This window comes from Coregonus lavaretus (assembly GCF_964263955.1).
Source record: "Coregonus lavaretus genome assembly, chromosome: 8".
Taxonomy (NCBI): domain Eukaryota; kingdom Metazoa; phylum Chordata; class Actinopteri; order Salmoniformes; family Salmonidae; genus Coregonus; species Coregonus lavaretus.
In genome coordinates this window covers 30,416,627-30,435,736 of record NC_139995.1, presented here as the reverse complement: position 1 = coordinate 30,435,736, position 19,110 = coordinate 30,416,627, and the positions used below count along the sequence as shown (strand labels likewise).

Here is a 19,110-nt window from a genome sequence, read left to right as displayed (position 1 = left end):
CAGTTAGCCTCAGTACATGGAGAAGATAATATGGATATTTATCTAGTGGCCCACAGAGTGCGTTTGGGCACAGTGTGTGTGTGTGTGTGTGTGTGTGTGTGTGTGTGTTATATCATGGTGTGTGTCGACAAGTCATTATGGGGCTTTCCGGATGGGAATCACAGGGTGGGGGTGAGGGGTCTCAAGGAGAGGACATCTGTTTTAATTAAAGGACTTCCTAAAGATACAGTGAGCACCATATGTATTGGGACAGTGACACATGTTTTGTTGTTTTGGCTCTGTACTCCTGCACTTTGGATTTGAAATTATACAATAACTATGAGGTTAAAGTGCTGTCAGCTTTAATTTATCATCTTCAATTTGAGGGTATTTTCCTCCATATCGGGTGAACCGTTTAGAAATTACAGTACTTTTTGTACATAGTCCCCCCATTTTAGGGGACCAAACGTATTGCAACAAATTCACTTATACAGTACCAGTCAAAAGTTTGTATAAACCTACTCATTCCAGGGTTTTTCTTTATTTTTACTATTTTCTACATTGTAGAATAATAGGGAAGACATCAAAACTATGAAATAACACATATGGAATCATGTAGTAAACAAAAAAGTGTTAAACAAATAAAAATATATTTTATATTTGAGATTCTTCAAATAGCCACCCTTTGCCTTGATGACAGCTTTGCACACGCTTGGCATTCTCTCAACCAGCTTCACCTGGAATGCTTTTCCAACAGTCTTGAAGGAGTTCCCACATATGCTAAGCACTTGTTAGCTGCTTTTCCTTTACTCCGCGGTCCGACTCATCCCAAACCATCTCAATTGGGTTGAGGTTGGGGGATTGTGGAGGCCAGGTCATCTGATGCAGCACTCCATCACTCTCCTGCTTGGTAAAATAACCCTTACACAGCCTGGAGGTGTGTTGGGTCATTGTCCTGTTGAAAAACAAATGATAGTCCCACTAAGCCTAAACCCGATGGATGGTGTATCGCTGTAGAATGCTGTAGTAGCCATGCTGGTGAAATAAATCACAGACAGTGTCACCAGCAAAGCACCCCCACACCATAACACCTCCTCCTTCATGCATTACGGTGGGAAATGCACATGTGGAGATCATCCGTTCACCCACACCGTGTTGGCCTGATTCACACAGTCTCCTCTGAACAGTTGATGTTGAGATGTGTCTGTTACTTGAACTCTGTGAAGCATTTATTTGGGCTGCAATTTCTGAGGCTGGCAACTCTAATGAACTTATCCTCTGCAACAGAGTTAACTCTGGGTCTTCCATTCCTGTGGTGGTCCTCATGAGAGCCAGTTTCATCATAGCGCTTTCTGGTTTTTGTGACTGCACTTGAAGAAACTTTCAAAGTTCTTGAAATGTTCCGTATTGACTGACCTTCACGTCTTGAAGTAATGAAGGACTGTTGTTTCTCTTTGCTTATTTGAGCTGTTCTTGCCATAATATGGACTATCTTAGGCTTATCTTCTATATACCCCTCCTACCTTGTCACAACACAACTGATTGGCACAAACGCATTAAGAAGGAAAGACATTCCACAAATTAACTTTTAAGAAGGCACACCTGTTATTTGAAATGCATTCCAGGTTACTACGTCATGAAACTGGTTGAGAGAATACCAAGAGTGTGCAAAGCTGTCATCAAGGCAAAGGGTGGCTATTTGAAGAATCTCAAATATATAATATATTTTTATTTGTTTAACACTGTTTTGGTTACTACATGATTCCATATGTGTTATTTGATTCTTTTGATGTCTTCACTATTATTCTACAATGTAGATCCTGAGTGGCGCAGTGGTCTAAGGCACTGTATCGCAGTGCTAGCTGTGCCACTAGAGATCCTGGTTCGAATCCAGGCTCTGTCGCAGCTGGCCGAGACCGGGAGACTCATGGGCGGCGCACAATTCGTCCAGGGTAGGGGAGGGAATGGCCGGCAGGGATGTAGCTCAGTTGATAGAGCATGGCGTTTGCAACACCAGGGTTGTGGGTTCGATTCCCACGGGGGGGCCAGTATAAATAATAATATGTATTCACTAACTGTAAGTCGCTCTGGATAAGAGCGTCTGCTAAAATGACTAAAAATGTAAAAAAATGGAGAAAATAGTAAAAATTAAGAAAAACCCTGGAATTAATAGTTGTGTCCAAACTTTGACTGGTACTGTATGTTAAGTATTTAGTCCCATATTCATAGCACGCTATGACTACATCAGGCTCGGGTCTCTACAAATTTTTGGATGCTACCATGATTACGGATAATCCTGAATGAATCGTGAATAATGATGAGTAAGAAAGTTATAGACGCACAAATATCATACCCCCAAGACATGCTAACCTCTCACCATTACAATAACAGGGGAGGTTAGTATTTTTTGGGGGGGACTCCAAAATGACACAATACATTATTTACCATGAATTTCTATTGGGCACAAAATAATCTGAAACACAACCAAAATAAACAGCAAACGCTTCCAACCAATTTGTAGAGTCACAAGCTTGATGTAGTTATTGCGTGCTATTAATATGGACCAAATGCTTAACTTTTTACTACTTTAATACACATATAAGTGAATTTGTCCCAATACCTGATACACTTGTAAGAAACAAGTTTTGGTTTATTTCATACCATCATTTGCAAGTTTTTTTTTCTCCAATTTTTTCATTGTATTTTGTTTGGAGTGCTTCATGTGAGAAATGAGCATGTGTCTGTTTTCTCTGTCCTCTTAATGTAGATGCAACGTGCATGCCTGAGCATGCACAGAAGTAGGCTAAAATGCCTTCTGTGCGCAAATGTAGGAAAGTACCCATTTGGGGATGTCTGATTTCTTATTGTCTTAACTCAACACCACTAATAAGCTGAGCTTCTCAGTCATTTTTTCTTCACCTCACACAGTAAGTCAACGAAGTCAATAAAAAATAATAATCCATTGTCCTCACAGTAGGCTAGGCTATTTGAAAAATCTTTCCAACACTCATCCCCTCGATAATCACCAGGCCAGCAAAATGCCATGCTCTGAGGATCCCATATATCCAGTGGAAACGTCATAAAATACCTGAACACATTTCCCTTTGGGCAAAAGCAGCTGTGTCTGTCCTGAGCTCACTGGAATAGGCTAGTTGATACAATGTTGCAAGTTTGCTAGCGACAGCTTCGGGCCAGACCTTCATTTTTAGGTTAGAGACATTGGGCCAGACCCTCACTCAGTTGATTGATTTGATACAATGTTGCACTTCACTAGCGATAGCTCAAGTCAACGCAGATAGAAAGGGAGGCAGACAGGCAGAATAGAGAGATGAATGTGATTGAAAGAACCTGGATTTTCATCAGGATATTTTCTGTTTTTATTTGTTGGCTTTATGTATTTTTACTTAGTTGACAATGGAAGTTATAGGCCTACTGCTACATTGGCCTAGGGCTAGGCTATCTCTTAGTTCCATGCTCTTCTTTCTTTAGCCATTCAACCTCCGTTGCTCTCTGGAAGCAAACGGAGGAAGTGAGAAAGGGAATAGCTTGAAAGCCAGGGACCTGTAAGACATAGGGACCTGTAAGATATAGGCAAAAGCTGCATTAGGATGTAACATCACTTTGGAGTCACCAGGCGCAAACTCCAAACAGGAAAGGTGTACTGATAGCATGTGGAGATCCCCAAAGTGCTTGGCCGATGCCAAGGCCATGAGCAGGGCAGTATTGTAGGAAAGGACCTTCAGCTCTACAGACTCCAGTGGTACAAACGGAGGCTTAGACAGAGCATCCAGGACCAAAGCCAGGTCCCAGGTCAGTGACATAGGCTTAGACACTGGTCTGAGCGAATGCACACCTTTCAGGAACCGCACCACCAGAGGATGAGACCCCGGGGTAGAGTCATCAATCCCTACATGACACGCCGAGATGGCTGCCATATAAACCTTTAATGTGGAAAAAGGACATCCCTGCTCAAAAAGCTCTTGCAAGAACATCAAAATGCCCACCAAAGAGCTCTGAAAAGGAGAAACTCCTTTAACCTGACACCAACCCTCAAACGTGCAACACTTATATGTATACAACCCTCTCGTAGAGGGCGCATGCACAGACTATATAGTCGTAATCACGTTTGAGGGTAAACCCCTAGCCGTCAAATTAAACTTTTCAGGGGCCAAACCCACAGATCCCATATCTGCGATCGTGGGTGCCAAACTCTCCTGTGCGCCTGGAACAATAGATCCCGACGACATGGACCCTCCACGGGTCCTCGCCCAACAGGCGGATGATCTCAGGGAACCAGGGTTGTCTGGGCTGACGGGGAGACACCAGATTCAACAACAGATGCTCCTGACGGACCCTCTCCATGGTGGCCTGAATCAGGCCCACCGGAGGAAACGCATAGAGCAGGGTCCGAGGCCACTCATATGTCAAAGCATCCGTTCCCAATGGAACGCCCAGTTCCCTCATTGAGAAGAACAGACAACAATGCACGTTTTCTCGCGATGAGTAAAGATCTATGTCGGCCCTGGCTAACCAGTCCAAGATGCAGTCTCCACTCCGTAGAGATATGACCCCCCCCCCCCCCCCCCCCCTCCCGAAAAGTAGATCCGCACACACACAGAGAGATCCAGGAAGATACATCACCCTGAGCGACAGGAAATGCGCACTGCCCATTAAGAGCAGATAACGGACCAGGTTTAGGAACGAGAAACCCCATCCCCACTGCCTGTTGATGTACACCACCACTGTCCTGTTGTCGGACCTTACAAGGAGTCAACACCCTTAGGCACGACGGGGATACCTTGAGCAACTGATGTCAATGGCGAGATGTGTCCAGACGCGTAGCAATCACCCAGCACTGAAACAGACGCATCAACAGAAGTCCCAGATGCACCACAGCTATCATAAAGGCCATCAGACCCAATAACTGCAGCCACAAATAAAAAGGCACAGAGTGCCCCAGCTGGAACTGTGACAGACAGAGCTGGAATGAGGCCCTCTTCTGTTGACAAAAACGCATGATACAGAACCAAGTCCAGAACAAGACCCAGATACTGAATGCGCTGAGCCAGAGTCAAACAACTTTTCTTGCGATTCACTATGAACCCGAGAGACTGAATACGGGAAACAAGCGTGGCAGTGTGGAGCTCCACCTGTTCCCTCAACTCCGCTACTACCAGCCAATCGTCCAGATAAGCCAATACTCTGATCCCCTGGCACCGCACCAGTCCCAAATCCGCCTCCACCACCATAGAAAAGTAATGATTGGGAAACAAAGCTTCCTGAAGCATTGAAAATAGGTTCATTACTCCAGGCTTTGATCAGCACAGTGTACACTAGTGGCACATGCTGGTCAAAAGTATTTAGAGCAGCCAAATTATTATAGATGCTGTCCCACCAATACCAAACCAATAAGGTGGTTGTTCGAAATTATACAGGCATCGGCACACTGCTTCGAAGTACACTGCTTAGCGATTTAAACACATGCCTCGGAGCTCCAGCATCAAACGTAACTCTGGTCCTCCCGAAAGGCAGGACCAGAAACTTGTAGGCCACACCCTCGAAATGAAACCTCAATAACCTTCTGTGGGGAGGATGTATAACTAAATGAAAATGCGCATCCTTCAGATCTATGGATATTTTGTGTCTGAATATGGGGAAGGGACAGTGTTTCTTATGCCCACATCTGGATGATACCGTGCTCTCGATACCCCTGAACACCGATGAACCTTGGTTAGAAATAATGTGCATTCGTGGTACCGCCATTCCGATACCCTGCCCACACCGGGTTTGGGGACTTCAGCAACCACTGACCAAGCCACTTCGGAGCACTGTTGCCCTTTTTGGCGAAACTGGTTCATCCAAATACATCCGCCTGTCCCTCTCAGGAATCAACCAGAGGTGGGGTTGAGCCACCACCGTCGCCAACATACTTTTCCCCACAGCCAGGATAGTACAGCATAAAATCAGCACGGATTTCGTTGAGAAGCTCTAAAACTGGCTTCTCCATCTCCACGGTCTTATTCAGCTTCTGCAGCATAGTGACTACATTCAACGACCGGACCGCCACACCCTTAGCTTTGTACACTTTGTCCAGCTGATCCGTTGAGAACCGGCACTGTGTATTTGGAAGCACTGTGCTAGGATTAGCCCCTTCATAGCCTCTGGAGCTAAGTAACTCGCCAGCTTACAAATGAGCCCTGCCTCCTCCATAACCTCTACATTCATGAACTCGCCAAAACCTGATAGCACCAGCCTGGCTGAATGAGGGGAATCCCCGATCGCCTTTAGCTCATTGGCGAAATCTTTAAACAGGGGTGAGCAACGCTTTACTGCTGCAGGAAAAACCTTCCTCTAAAGCTGGAGGAACCTGCTGCAGGGGAGAAGACGGCCAATCCACCCCCAGGTGATCTGCCGCCCTATGACACAGCTTCATCAAAGGCGCATTAACCACAAATGGTTCACTCTTCCCAGCTGGGGCATCCGATTCACACTCTGAAAACCCTCCAGAGCCAACCAGGGATAGTATATCATCCCGGAACACTGAACACACCGGAATGAGCCTCACTCGGCTGTGATGACACCCCTATCTACTCCAATCACCTCTGCTGCTCTCCACCAGCCTCAGACAGCCCCATTCCTGAGGTCGCCTCACCGGGAGACCTTTCGCCAGCAGCCTCAATCTTCCTCACAAAGTCAGCCCGACGCCCAACGGATGTTGAACGCAGCCGGAGACAATGGTCACACGAACTGGTCTGAGCCAAGGCCTCCAAAGCGTGTTTCCACCCCAGGCAAACAGGGCAGCACTCGTGAGTATCTTTAATTTTCATTGTGAAAACACATGCCCAAGGGCACGGTCAGAGGTTCAAACTCATCTGGTTAGCCTTTTTGAACTTAGTCATACCACTGGCCATCTTACTCAAGCAAGGGAGCACTGGCTACACAAGCAGAGCAGAAAGTAGTTTTAAGCATACACAAAAACTGATACCAAGACCTAAAACTCACAACATCTTGGGAGACGTGTACTTTCTCCCCACTAACAGACGCCTAAGTCGTAGCCAAATCCCATAGCCTTCGAGTGCTTGAAAAGGTGTAAATTGAGTGACACATTCTTCCTTTAGGCGAGCTGAAGAGGGAAGAATTGAGGAAATGTATACGGCGCCCCGGTATTATAGCCAGGAATGTGGAGCTTCCGAGGGCAGGCTCGGCATCCATTAGCCCGTTGGGCGTGATTTAATTTTGCTTCAGGTGAATAGGATTGGTCGTTGACTCCCCATAGCATGTTATACTGAGTAACCAACTGAAAGGGAACTTTAGTAATGTTCAGAGAACGTTCTAAGAATGTTATTTACTGTGCATTCGGAAAGTATTCAGACCCCTTGACCTTTTCCACATTTCGTTACGTTACAGCCTTATTCTAAATTGATTAAATTGTTTTTTTCCCCCTCATCAATCTACACACAATACCCCATAATGACAAAGCAAAAACAGGTTTTTAGAAAGTTTAGCAAATGTATTAAAAATTAAAAACTGAAATATTACATTTACATAACTATTCAGATCCTTTACTCAGTACTTTGTTGAAGCATCTTTGGCAGCGATTACAGCCTCGTGTCTTCTTGGGTATGATGCTACAAGCTTGGCACACCTGTATTTGGGAGGTTTCTCTGTCAGGTTGGATGGGGAGTGTCACTGCACAGCTATTTTCAGGTCCCTCCAGAGCTGTTTGATTTGGTTCAAGTCCGGGCTCTGGCTGGGCCACTCAAGGACATTCAGAGACTTGTCCCGAAGCCACTCCTACGTTGTCTTGGCTGTGTGCTTAGGGTCGTTGACCTGTTGGAAGGTGAACCTTCGCCCCAGTCTCTGGTCCTGAGCGCTCTGGAGCAGGTTTTCACCAATGGTCTCTCTGTACTTTGCTCCGTTCATTTTTCCCTCGATCCTGACTAGTCTCCCAGTCCCTGCCGCTGAAAAACATCCCCACAGCATGATGCTGCCACCACCATGCTTCACCGTAGGGATGGTGCCAGGTTTCCTCCAGACGTAACACTAGGCATTCAGGCCAAAGAGTTCAATCTTGGTTTTCAATCAAGTTGTAGAAACATCTCAAGGATGATCAATGGAAACAGGATGCACCTGAGCTAAATTTCGAGTCTCTTAGCAAAGGGTCTGAATACTTATGTAAATAAGGTATTTCTGTTTTTTATTTTAAATACATTTTCAAAAAATTCAAAAAACCTGTTTTCACTTTGTCATTATGGGGTATTGTGTGTAGATTGATGAGGAAAAATGTTTATTTAATCAATTTTTAAATAAGGCTGTAACGTAACAAAATGTGGATGGGAAGGGGTTTGAATACTTTCCGAATGCACTGTAAAAACGTATACAGTACATTCTGTTCTCAACATCAACAAACCTCTCTCTAGCCTCTATCTTCTTAAGTGTGTTCAGGTGTGTTGGCCGCGCCCTCTAATTGGCCACACCTGATCTTAATGTGTGCTTGTTTCCTTTGAAATGGGGTCTGTTTGAATAGACCAAAATGTATGTGTGTGTAAAAAAAAACTTGTATTCTAGCTCCATCATGGTGATGCAGTGGACTAATTCCATGGATAGAAAACAGAAGATTATAGGTTCGAATCTCACTGCTGTCGTGTCACAATAAAAAAATACATGTGTTTGCATGATTAATGCCTAAGGAAATTAATTTCCATGTATCCTGTCTGTGATTGGAGTAAAACAAATGTTAAACGAAAATAAGCTAGCAGTGTTATTAAAATTATCATTGAAACATTCAGTGAAAGTTTTAAGAAAGTTATTAAAAAACCTCTAAATAACCTATAATTTCCATTCTCAGGAAAACTTTAAAGGAACCAGAGTAAAACGTTCTCAGAATCTCCCTGCATCCTAAAAATAAAAGTTCACAGAACAGATTAAATGTCCACTTGAAAAAACGTTCAGTTTTAACGGTCAGGAAACGTATGGCATCGTTCCCACAACCAAATTTGCTAACTGGGTATGAATTAAAAGTGAACAGTACCAGAGAAATGGCCATGTCATTAATGGTGTTACCGCCAATGTGGTGTCTCCTAAAAATGGCTGTGTCATACTTCTAAACTGTAGATCTCTGTCTCAGCTTTTCTCTGGGCCCCTGATACCCAGTTTTTATGATCACAGCTTACATCAATGTGCTGATGGTACATAGTTAAAGTCTGGGAGGTGACCAAAGTGGCAGCAAAGAGACACAAAGAGCTTAAGCCACCGCTAAGATCAGCAGAACAAAATCAAACATTAATGTTGGGGCTTCCTAACCAGAGCAGTGTGTTTGAGATCATACTCTTTTCCATAGTCTAAAGGCTTGTCACGCCCTGGCTCTGGGGACTCTAATATGTTGAGCCAGGGTGTGTAAAGTCTATGTGTGTTGTTCTAGGTTTCATTCTGGTATTGTGGTTCTATGTTGGCCAGTGTGGTTCTCAATCAGAGGCAACGTGATTCAGCTGTTGCTTGTTGTCTCTGATTGAGAACCATACTTTAGCAGCCTGTTTCCCCACAGAGTTTGTGGGATCTTGTTTCTAGTTGGTAGTGTTAGACCGTGAACTGTCACGTTTTCGTTTTGGATCGTGTCTCTAATAAAGAGTATGTTTGCCTGCAACGCTGCGCCTTGGTCCTCCTCTGTTCCCGACGATCGTGACAGAAGATCCCACCAAGTCTGGACCAAGCAGCAAGTCCAGGAGCCAGCGCCTGAGAGATCTCTAGCGGATCTCCTTCGCCTCCTCGACTGGGTCAAGCCATGTGAGGAAGAGAGAGGCTTGACGTGGAGGCAGAAGGGCGAAAGGCTGGCGAGGAGCATGGAGACCTGGTCCACGGGTAGGAGTGAAGCCCATACATTTTTTAGGGGGGGGCTAACGCCGTGGACGACGGGGCAGCAGGAGGCCGCCAGGTTACGGGAGTCACTGGTCACCAGGGGGAAGGAGGATGTAGAGGCACGGCGAGAGGTACTGGCGTGTGTTGCCAGTCCGGTCCGGCCTGTTCCTGATCCCCACGTAGGGCCAGTGGTGTGTGTTCCCAGTACGGTCCGGCCTGTTCCTGCCACTCGCACCAAGTCTACGGTGCGCATCGCCAGCTTGGCCCGGCCTGTTCCTGCTCCCCGCACCAAGTCTGTGGTGCGCGTCGCCAGCCCAGTCCGGCCCATTCCGTCTCCCCGCACCAAGTCAGTGGTGCGTTTCGTCAGCCCTGTCCGGCCCGTTCCTGCTCCCCGCACCAAGTCAGTGGTGCGCGTCGTCAGCCCGGTCCGGCCCATTCCTGCTCCCCGCACCAAGTCAGTGGTGCGTTTCGTCAGCCCAGCTCGGCCCGTTCCTGCTCCCCGCACCAAGTCAGTGGTGCGCTTCGTCAGCCCAGCTCGGCCCGTTCCTGCTCCCCGCACCAAGTCAGTGGTGCGCTTCGTCAGCCGGCACGGCCCGTTCCTGCTCCCCGCACCAAGTCAGTGGTGCGCTTCGTCAGCCAGGTCCGGCCCGCTCCTGCTCCCCGCACCAAGCCAGTGGTGTGCGTCGTCAGTCCGGCACGGCCCGTGCCTGTTCCACCGGTGGCTGGTCCGGCACCGGTCAGATGCTTCACGCCGGAGCTAGAGCAATCCGCTCCACCAGTGTGCAGTCCAGCTCCGGCCAGCGGGGCCAGACCGGACCAGAGGTACTTTGGGGGGTTGGAGAGGGAGCGGGGATCAGGCCCGGAGCCGGATCCGCCGCCTAAGCGGAGTGCCCACCCGGTCCCTCCCCTGTGGTGTTTGGTGGGCGCGGTCGGAGTCCGCGCCTTTAGGGGGGGGTACTGTCACGCCCTGGCTCTGGGGACTCTAATATGTTGAGCCAGGGTGTGTAAAGTCTATGTGTGTTGTTCTAGGTTTCATTCTGGTATTGTGGTTCTATGTTGGCCAGTGTGGTTCTCAATCAGAGGCAACGTGATTCAGCTGTTGCTTGTTGTCTCTGATTGAGAACCATACTTTAGCAGCCTGTTTCCCCACAGAGTTTGTGGGATCTTGTTTCTAGTCGGTAGTGTTAGACCGTGAACTGTCATGTTTTCGTTTTGTCGTTTTTGATCGTGTCTCTAATAAAGAGTATGTTTGCCTGCAACGCTGCGCCTTGGTCCTCCTCTGTTCCTGACGATCGTGACAAGGCTTAGTGAGTGGAATTCATTCTGTGGTGTGAGTGAGTGACAACACTTGTATTAGCTCACTAATGGTACGCTAGAAGTACAGGAAACAATGGTCAGGATAGAGTGTGTGATTATGGCTGGCTTTGGCTGTCATGATTTACCTCAGCTGCTTTTACATCACTACAAGACAGACAGACAGTGTCTCGGTCGGCTTGCTCTTGCTGACTGTGTGTCTTCTCAAGGCCTCATTCGACTCCCAAGAAAACTCTTCCATCTTGTCTTCCTCTCTAACTATTTTACTGTGTGTTCGTCCCGCCATCTCCTGCCTCTTAATTCCTCTCTCTCTTCTTCCGCTTTGTACCTCTTCCTTTCCTCGTTTTCACTGTCATTGCAATGTCTCACTGGAATCCAAATATACAGTGGGGTCAGCCAGTGTATACCATTCAGTAAACACCAACTCCTTACCCCCTGAGAGAGAAGACGGGGTGGGACGGGCTCAGCCCAGCACGGTATGTGTTTAAAACTCATATCCACACTCTCTTTGAGGACATATACAGTATGTGTTAACATAAACCACCTCCAGTATGTTTACCCTTTTCTCTCTGCAGACTCACTCCACACTCTTGTTCCTCCTCTTCCTGTCTCTCTCTCAGTGATGATATCACATCGGCAGGCTGAGTCGCTGGCCGTGTCAGCTGTCGCGTGTGAACTATTTTTGGACGTCTAATCAACAGCTCTCTCCATAGCTTAGTTTAGAATTCCTCCCACCACACAGATAGCACTGTAGATACACATTGTCAGAGTCAAAGTATCTTGTTCTTTCTGTTTTTCTTTGTACTGTGAAGTGAGTTTCCACCTGTGGATTTGTTGATTAAATGTGGTTTATTTCGACCCTCCCTGTGCTACATTGGTAAAAATACTTTATCGGCTTAAAACAGGAAATTTAAGCACATTTTTGTGAGGTGGAAAGGCAATACCACCTGAGAGCTCTGTATGGGTTAGAAAGCTATTTTTTTTAACAGTAAATGGCCTGGTTGCTGTAGTATTACAACTGGTACTGAGAAATGGAGTACTGTTAATACATTAGTCTATAATTTCAAGGTATTCTAAGGAAGTACCAATAGAAAATCCTGCGCTTAAATCAAGTTGGACTAAATGACCTCAATAACTGAATAACCAAAACCTCTCTCTCTCTCTCTGTATCCCCTGTAGAGTCGTACTCGGTGGCGGGCAGTGAGGGCAGCATCACTCCATCCGTAGGCTCCGTGCCCCACCAGGCCTCCGGCAGCTCCAGCCCCTGCTCTCCCTCCTCCCCTGGGGGGTCGCGGCACTCCGTCAGTGCCCTGAAGAAGTGGCTCACCAACCCTGTCCACAAGCTGAGCGTGGGGGGAGGAGAAGGAGTGGAAGGAGGAGGGGGATGCAAGGAGGACAGGCTGGTCCACAGGCTGGATGGGAAGCATCCCTCTCCCCTCCTCCCTAACGGCCAAGCCCTTGTAAGGCCTCTGGAGCAGGGGGAGAACTACTCCATCCTCCCCTGCACTGATGGAGACTTGGTGAGGCATTACTCTCTACTATAGCCTTGGAATCCACACAGATGTTTCTATCAAATATTTGTATCATATCACTTCAGGACAAACCCCTGACTCCGATGACTTAATATGAATGCCCAAGTAACCTGAATATATTACTTGTGTGTGTGTGCTCGTGTGTGTGTGTGTGTGTATGTGTGTTATGTTGTGTATGTTGTGTGATGTGCAGGGAAACTATGGCCTGGTGAATCCAGCGGCATACTCTCCAGCACACCCCCTCTGCCACAGCTACCTATCTGACCTACTACAGGACAGGGACACACACAATATGGTAAGGATTACACACACACAAATAGAGCAGACAGTGGACACTGGAGCCTTTTGTACCCCCGCACATTGATTCGGGACCGGTACCCCCTGTATACAGCGCCTTTGGAAAGTATTCAGACCCCTTGACTTTTTCCACATTTTGTTACGTTACTGCCTTATTCTAAAATTGATTAAATCTACACACAATACCCCATAATGACAAAGCAAAAACTGGTTTTTACACATTTTTGCTAATTTATTAAAAATTAAAAACTGAAATATCACATTTACATAAGTATTCAGACCCTTTACTCAGTACTTTGTTTCCCTCGATCCTGATTAGTCTCCCAGTCCCTGCCACTGAAAAACATCCCCACAGCATGATGCTGCCACCACCATGCTTCACCGTAGGGATGGTGCCAGGTTTCCTCCAGACGTAACGCTTGGCATTCAGGCCAAAGAGTTCAATCTTGGTTTCATCAGACCAGATAATCTTGTTTCTCATGGTCTGAGAGTCTTTAGGTGCCTTTTGGCAAACTCCAAGTTGGCTGTCATGTGCCTTTTACTCTACCGTAAAGGCCTGACTGGTGGAGCGCTGCAGAGATGGTTGTCCTTCTGGAAGTTTCTCCCATCTCCCCAGAGGAACTCTAGAGCTCCGTCAGAATGACCATCGAGTTCTTGGTCACCTCCCTGACCAAGGCCCTTCTCCCCCGATTGCTCAGTTTGGCCGGGCGGCCAGCTCTAGGAAGAGTCTTGGTGGTTCCAAACTTCTTCCATTTAAGAATGATGGAGGCCACTGTGTTCTTGGGGACCTTCAATGCTGTAGACATTTTTTGGTACCCTTCCCCAGATCTGTGCCTCAACACAATCCTGTCTCGGAGCTCTATGGACAATGGAGAACAGAGGGCACATATATACACACACTAATCAGGGGGAATGGGAACCAGGTGTGCGTAATGAGACAAGACAGTCCGGGGTTGTTGGTAATGAACTAGATCAGTGACGCCTAGAAGGCCGGTGACATAGACCTCTGGAGCTGGTGAATGGAATGAGCAGCAGTACCGGGGGATCCGTGACATAAGGCTGTAACGTAACAAAATGTGGAAAAAGTCAAGGGATCTGAATACTTTCTGAAGGCACTGTATATAGCCTCGTTATTGTTATTTTATTGTGTACATTTTTTTCATATTTTCTTTTTACTTTTAGTTTATTTAGTAAATATTTTCGGAAATCCTATTTTTCTTAAAACTGCATTTTTGGTTAAGGGCTTGTACGTAAGCATTTCACAGGAAGGTCTACACCTGTTGTATTCGGCGCATGTGACAAATACAATTAGATTTTTGTTAGAGCTCTGTACTCAAAGGCTGATTCTGTGTTGATTGAGAGAACAGAGAGATATTACAGCTGTCAGAGCACTCATTTCCCTGTTAGTCAAACACTGGCACTGAGGCTGAAACAACTCCCTTTAAATATCAATATTCAATAAGCAGAGAGTGGGGGGAGGTGGAGAGAGAGAGAAAGCGGGATGAGAGAGAGTGAGGAGAGAGAGAGAGAGAGAGAGAAGAAAGAAAGAAAGAAAGAAAGAAAGAAAGAAAGAAAGAAAGAAAGAAAGAAAGAAAGAAAGAAAGAAAGAAAGAAAGAAAGAAAGAAAGCAGGAACAAAATAAAGAAAGAGAGGGAGAGAGAGAGAAAGAGAATCCTGACCCACAGAGAAAGCAGAGGAGAATTAACCATAAATAGACATAAGGTCAGAAAACAGCAAGTCTTTCCTCATGTAACCTGAGATACCACTGTTGCTGGGCAACCACTTATTGGTTAATGCAAAAATCCTGGAAATTAGAGCATGAACATTCAAACGGAGCACATAAGCAATGCTAGAGTCATCAAACAAACCAGAGGAGTATGCTAAATTAGCATAGCTAATGTTTATCAAACATAACAGTTTCCCCCTCAAATAAACTGGGAATGCTGTACAGTATATTCAGTGTATCTGGCAGTTACTCCACTTCACCCAAACATTACCTTCAAAGTACAACTTTGCCTTATCAGTTATTACACTCACATGCACACAAACACACACACAAATACACACACACACTCTCTCCCTCAAACAATCAGGAGAAAACTCTCAACCATCTGAAATCTAAAGAACCTTTAAGAAAGCCCTGCGCAGTGGGATTTTCCAGGCTGCATCTGGAAGTGATCAAGCAGCAAGGCAGTAGATCAGCCCCGGACAGCCTACTGCCTCCACAGACTCACTGGGGAGCTGAAAACAGGGTCAGGGCTGGGGGTGGAGGGCTGGAGGGCTGGAGGGGTGGGTGGAGGTGGGTTAGTAGAGTAGAGGTCCGGGGAAGACTAGGGCGTGGGTGTTAGAGAAAGGGCTACAGGGATGCTGGATATAACAGGGTTAGGGAGCAGGGGTAGGGGTAGAGAGAGGTTGAGGGAGAAGTGGGTAATGGGGGATAAAAGAGAAACCTGGGAGGCTATCAAGGGGAGGGAAGAGGGAGGTAGAGGGGGACTGGAAGTCAGAACAGGGTGTCTTGGGTGAGTCTAGGTCAGGCTTAGAGAGGCTGGAGAAGTCACGGGAAGGAAGGAGGGGGGGGGGGGGCTGCTTTAGGAAGTGATAGGGGGAATGGCCAGGCTGGAAATGTCTTCTCACTCCCTCCCTCCTCCTAACTCTTACTGAAACTCCAGAGTTTACACAACGGCACATTCTAACCACTGAAACTCTCCATGAGGGTCAATAAATATGTTAATCTTTAGGACTCCCATCACAGCTCTGCCTTTACCTTTACCTCCCCTCCACGGTCAGAAGAGACGACCCTGAGCTGAGCTGCCATGAACAGGCTACTTCACTAGGTCCATCAGCTCTGCCATCCCTTTAACATAGATTAGGTACTGGTGAATAGACCTACTGTCTGTGGGCTGCCTGTAGGTGGTAACATTAGGATATGAGGAAGAAGGAGTCAAACGCACTACGGACATCATGGACATCAGCACCCATTTGTGTGTGTGTGTGGCGATTTAGAATGCTTGTCATGATTGGGGGCTTTGTTGAGCATAACCAGGCCTGGCTTGGTCACTCAGGAGGAGGAAGTGATGGAAGGATGACTTAACCCAGCATAAAAAAAAACAGACTGATAAATGGAGAGAGAGAAAAGATGGACATGAGATGCCAGTTCATAGAGAGGGAACGTGAGAGAGGAAGTAGGAGAGAGAGAGAGAGAGAGAGAGAGAGAGAGAGAGAGAGAGAGAGAGAGAGAGAGAGAGAGAGAGAGAGAGAGAGAGAGAGAGAGAGAGAGAGAGAGAGAGAGAGAAGAGAGAGAGAGAGAGAGAGAGAGAGAGAGAGAGAGAGAGAGAGAGAGAGAGAGAGAGAGAATTGACTGAATGGGAGTAGTAGTGTAGTAGAGGGGTTGAGTGGTGGTGCAGATAAATACAGGGGGTGCTGTAGTTTTAGAAAGAGAAGATTATATTCCTATTCAGAGATTAGCCTGTGTTTGAGGTAAGGACTCTTATTTGGTCACTGAATATTTACTCTCTCGCTATTCAGCCTGCTATCACCTAGGCAACCTGTCTGGCACACAAATATCTACCTCTCTTTCTCCTCTGCATAAGTGACTATTTGACTCTATTCATTTGACTTCATATTTCTTCTTCCACACCTCTCTCCACCTCTCCAGTACATGTAATACTCTAAAATACCTCAGCAGTTTCAATAAATAGGAGAGAGGGAGAGAAAGAAAGAGAGGATAGTGATGGAAAAGTGCTTATTGCTATCAGAGTACAGGGGGTGTGGACTAAGTGGCACAGCAGGCAGTTTTTTTCAGAGGGGATAAGTAGTGAGGAGTCTCCCACCTGGAACAGCCCACAGGGTGCTGGCCTCGCCTTGTCCTGAGGAGTCTCCCTACTTCCTCCCTCACCTTCCCATGGACGTCTGCTTCCTGGATTAGGAGACAGCCGCCAGCTATAGATGAGGTCCAATTAATGAACTGTCTGTCTGGCCTGGACTATATGCTCTCTTTGTATAGCAGACATATACTTATAGTCAACAGACCTGGCGGGAATACATGTATACACCTCTCCACCCTCTGCTTTCAGAACCATCAATGTTCCACTATTCTCCCAGAAGAAGAAGACGGCTCCTCCCTGATTGATGACTCGACCAGCCAATGGTCAGCCACCACGGACAATGAGGAGGACAGGAGGAGTGCCTTAGAGAAGAGCATGTAGGTGGTGGTGACCTCCACGTGAACCCACCCTGTGTCCAGTCTTATGGCCCCTATCCCATTAATGGACTGGACTGTCAGTTTTCCACCACAGTATAATGCAGCATCTGAGTGCTCCTGGTGCTGCAGTCATTAAGTCCCTGATAGTGTCCCAAATGGCAGCCTGTTCCCTACACAGTGCAATACCCTATGGGCCCTGGTCAAAAGTAGTGTACTATACAGGGAATACGGTGCCAGTTGGGATGTAATTCCGTATGCTGTGTCCTGATGAGAGCTAACAGGAAGGGCTGACTCCACTCTGGGAGAACCCCATCCCTCACTGTAATGAGAGAAGACACTGTTTTATGGCTGCCCTCTATTACTACAGCCAACTCATCTCATCTCTCTCTCTCTCTCTCTCTCTCTCTCTCTCTCTCTCTCTCTCTCTCTCTCTCTTCTCTCTCTCTCTCTCTCTCTCTCTCTCTCTCTCAGATATGTGCTGACAGAGCTGATAGAGACAGAGAAGTTGTATGTGGATGACCTGGGACTCATAGTAGAGGTGTGGGACAAATCTATCATCTGACATTTTTTATTGCTGACACCCTATCAGTTATTGTTGTGATATAAAGTACAGTGCACCGTAAGTCTCCTATTTTTGTTATGTCATAGAAGTTATTATGCTATTGTCTCTACCATATTACACAATGATGACTTTAGCCAGATGCCCTCTTGTTAAGTAGCAGTATTTCCCTTCCTGAGGTAGTGTTTATGTGTGTGTGTGTGTTTGTGTCTTCTGCTCTGCCCAGGGCTACATGGCCAGCATGGCCAGTCAAGGGATTCCAGAGGACATGAAGGGCAAAGACAAGATAGTGTTCGGGAACATCCACCAGATCTATGACTGGCATAAAGAGTAGGTCTCACGCTTTTGGCTAAACGTGTGTGTTTGTCTGTGTGTGTGTGTGTATGTGAATACTGAGCGCTCTTTATGTGAAGAGTGTGTGTGGAGTGTGTGTGAGTGCTCACTGAGACTGGAGCATGTTTATCAATATGTATCATATAAGTCTGTTCCTCTCACACTAAATCCACATGGCTGTCAGACATTTCCTGTGTGTGTGTGTGTGTGTGTGTGTGTGTGTGTGTGTGTGTGTGTGTGTGTGTGTGTGTGTGTGTAGTCTCTGAAAGCCTGTCGGATCTGTTTCTCTCGCTCCTTCTGTGTTTGTATCTCTGTGTGTATCGGTTTCCATGTGTATAGTTGTGTGTGTATCTGTGTTACTCTTCCCCTCTGCCTGTGTGTGTAGAAGAGTGTATATTGGTGTTTGACCCTCTCCTCTGCTCTGTGTGTCACAGCTATCTCCTGGGGGAGCTGGAGAAGTGTGTGGCTGAGCCCGACAGACTGGCCCAACTCTTCATCAAGCATGTGAGTCTGTGTGTGTGTTTGTGTGTGTGTGTGTGTGTGTGTGTGTGTGTGCTTGCGTGTGTACGCATATGTACGTTTGTGTGTGTGTGCAAATGAGTGTATGTTTGTGTGTGTTTGCATGAGTGTAACTCTTTGTTTGCGGACACACCATGACAACCTAGCCCCTTACATGGTCTTTGATTCTGTTTTCTTGTATTTGGAATGAAGTTCCAGGGTGTCTCTCTGTGTGTTTGGTAAGAAGTCCTGGTCTCTTCATAGAACTGACTGTGTTTAGTGTCCCTGTCTCTGGCTCACTGCCATCCAGATGTGTCTTGATCGTTCAGGTTGCCTGGAGAGAGGAGAGCCGAATGCCAGTAGAATAATAATAAGTGCAGGCTTAATTATCCTAAAGAGCTTTTTACTATGCTACGGTCAGCTAACAGAACAGTTACAAAGAGCCAGTGTTCAAACGCCAGACTGTTTGTGAAACTGCAGAGCCAAATGAGCCAGAATGACAGATAAATGACATTCAAAGCAAATAAACAGCTGTGTTTGTA

At 46.5% G+C, this 19,110-nt stretch overlaps 1 protein-coding gene across 1 annotated transcript in view; it reads left to right on the top strand.

Annotated features, from left to right (window-relative positions):
* The window catches only part of LOC311134163 (rho guanine nucleotide exchange factor 25-like), a 56,882-nt gene that overhangs the window by 30,138 nt on the left and 7,634 nt on the right, over window positions 1-19,110 (top strand). The window contains exons 2-7 of the mRNA XM_084167773.1: window positions 12,328-12,668; window positions 12,874-12,975; window positions 17,051-17,178; window positions 17,650-17,716; window positions 17,964-18,067; window positions 18,505-18,574. Of these exons, the coding sequence (XP_084023899.1) occupies window positions 12,328-12,668; window positions 12,874-12,975; window positions 17,051-17,178; window positions 17,650-17,716; window positions 17,964-18,067; window positions 18,505-18,574 (812 nt within the window). The remainder of the gene's footprint in view (window positions 1-12,327; window positions 12,669-12,873; window positions 12,976-17,050; window positions 17,179-17,649; window positions 17,717-17,963; window positions 18,068-18,504; window positions 18,575-19,110) is intronic.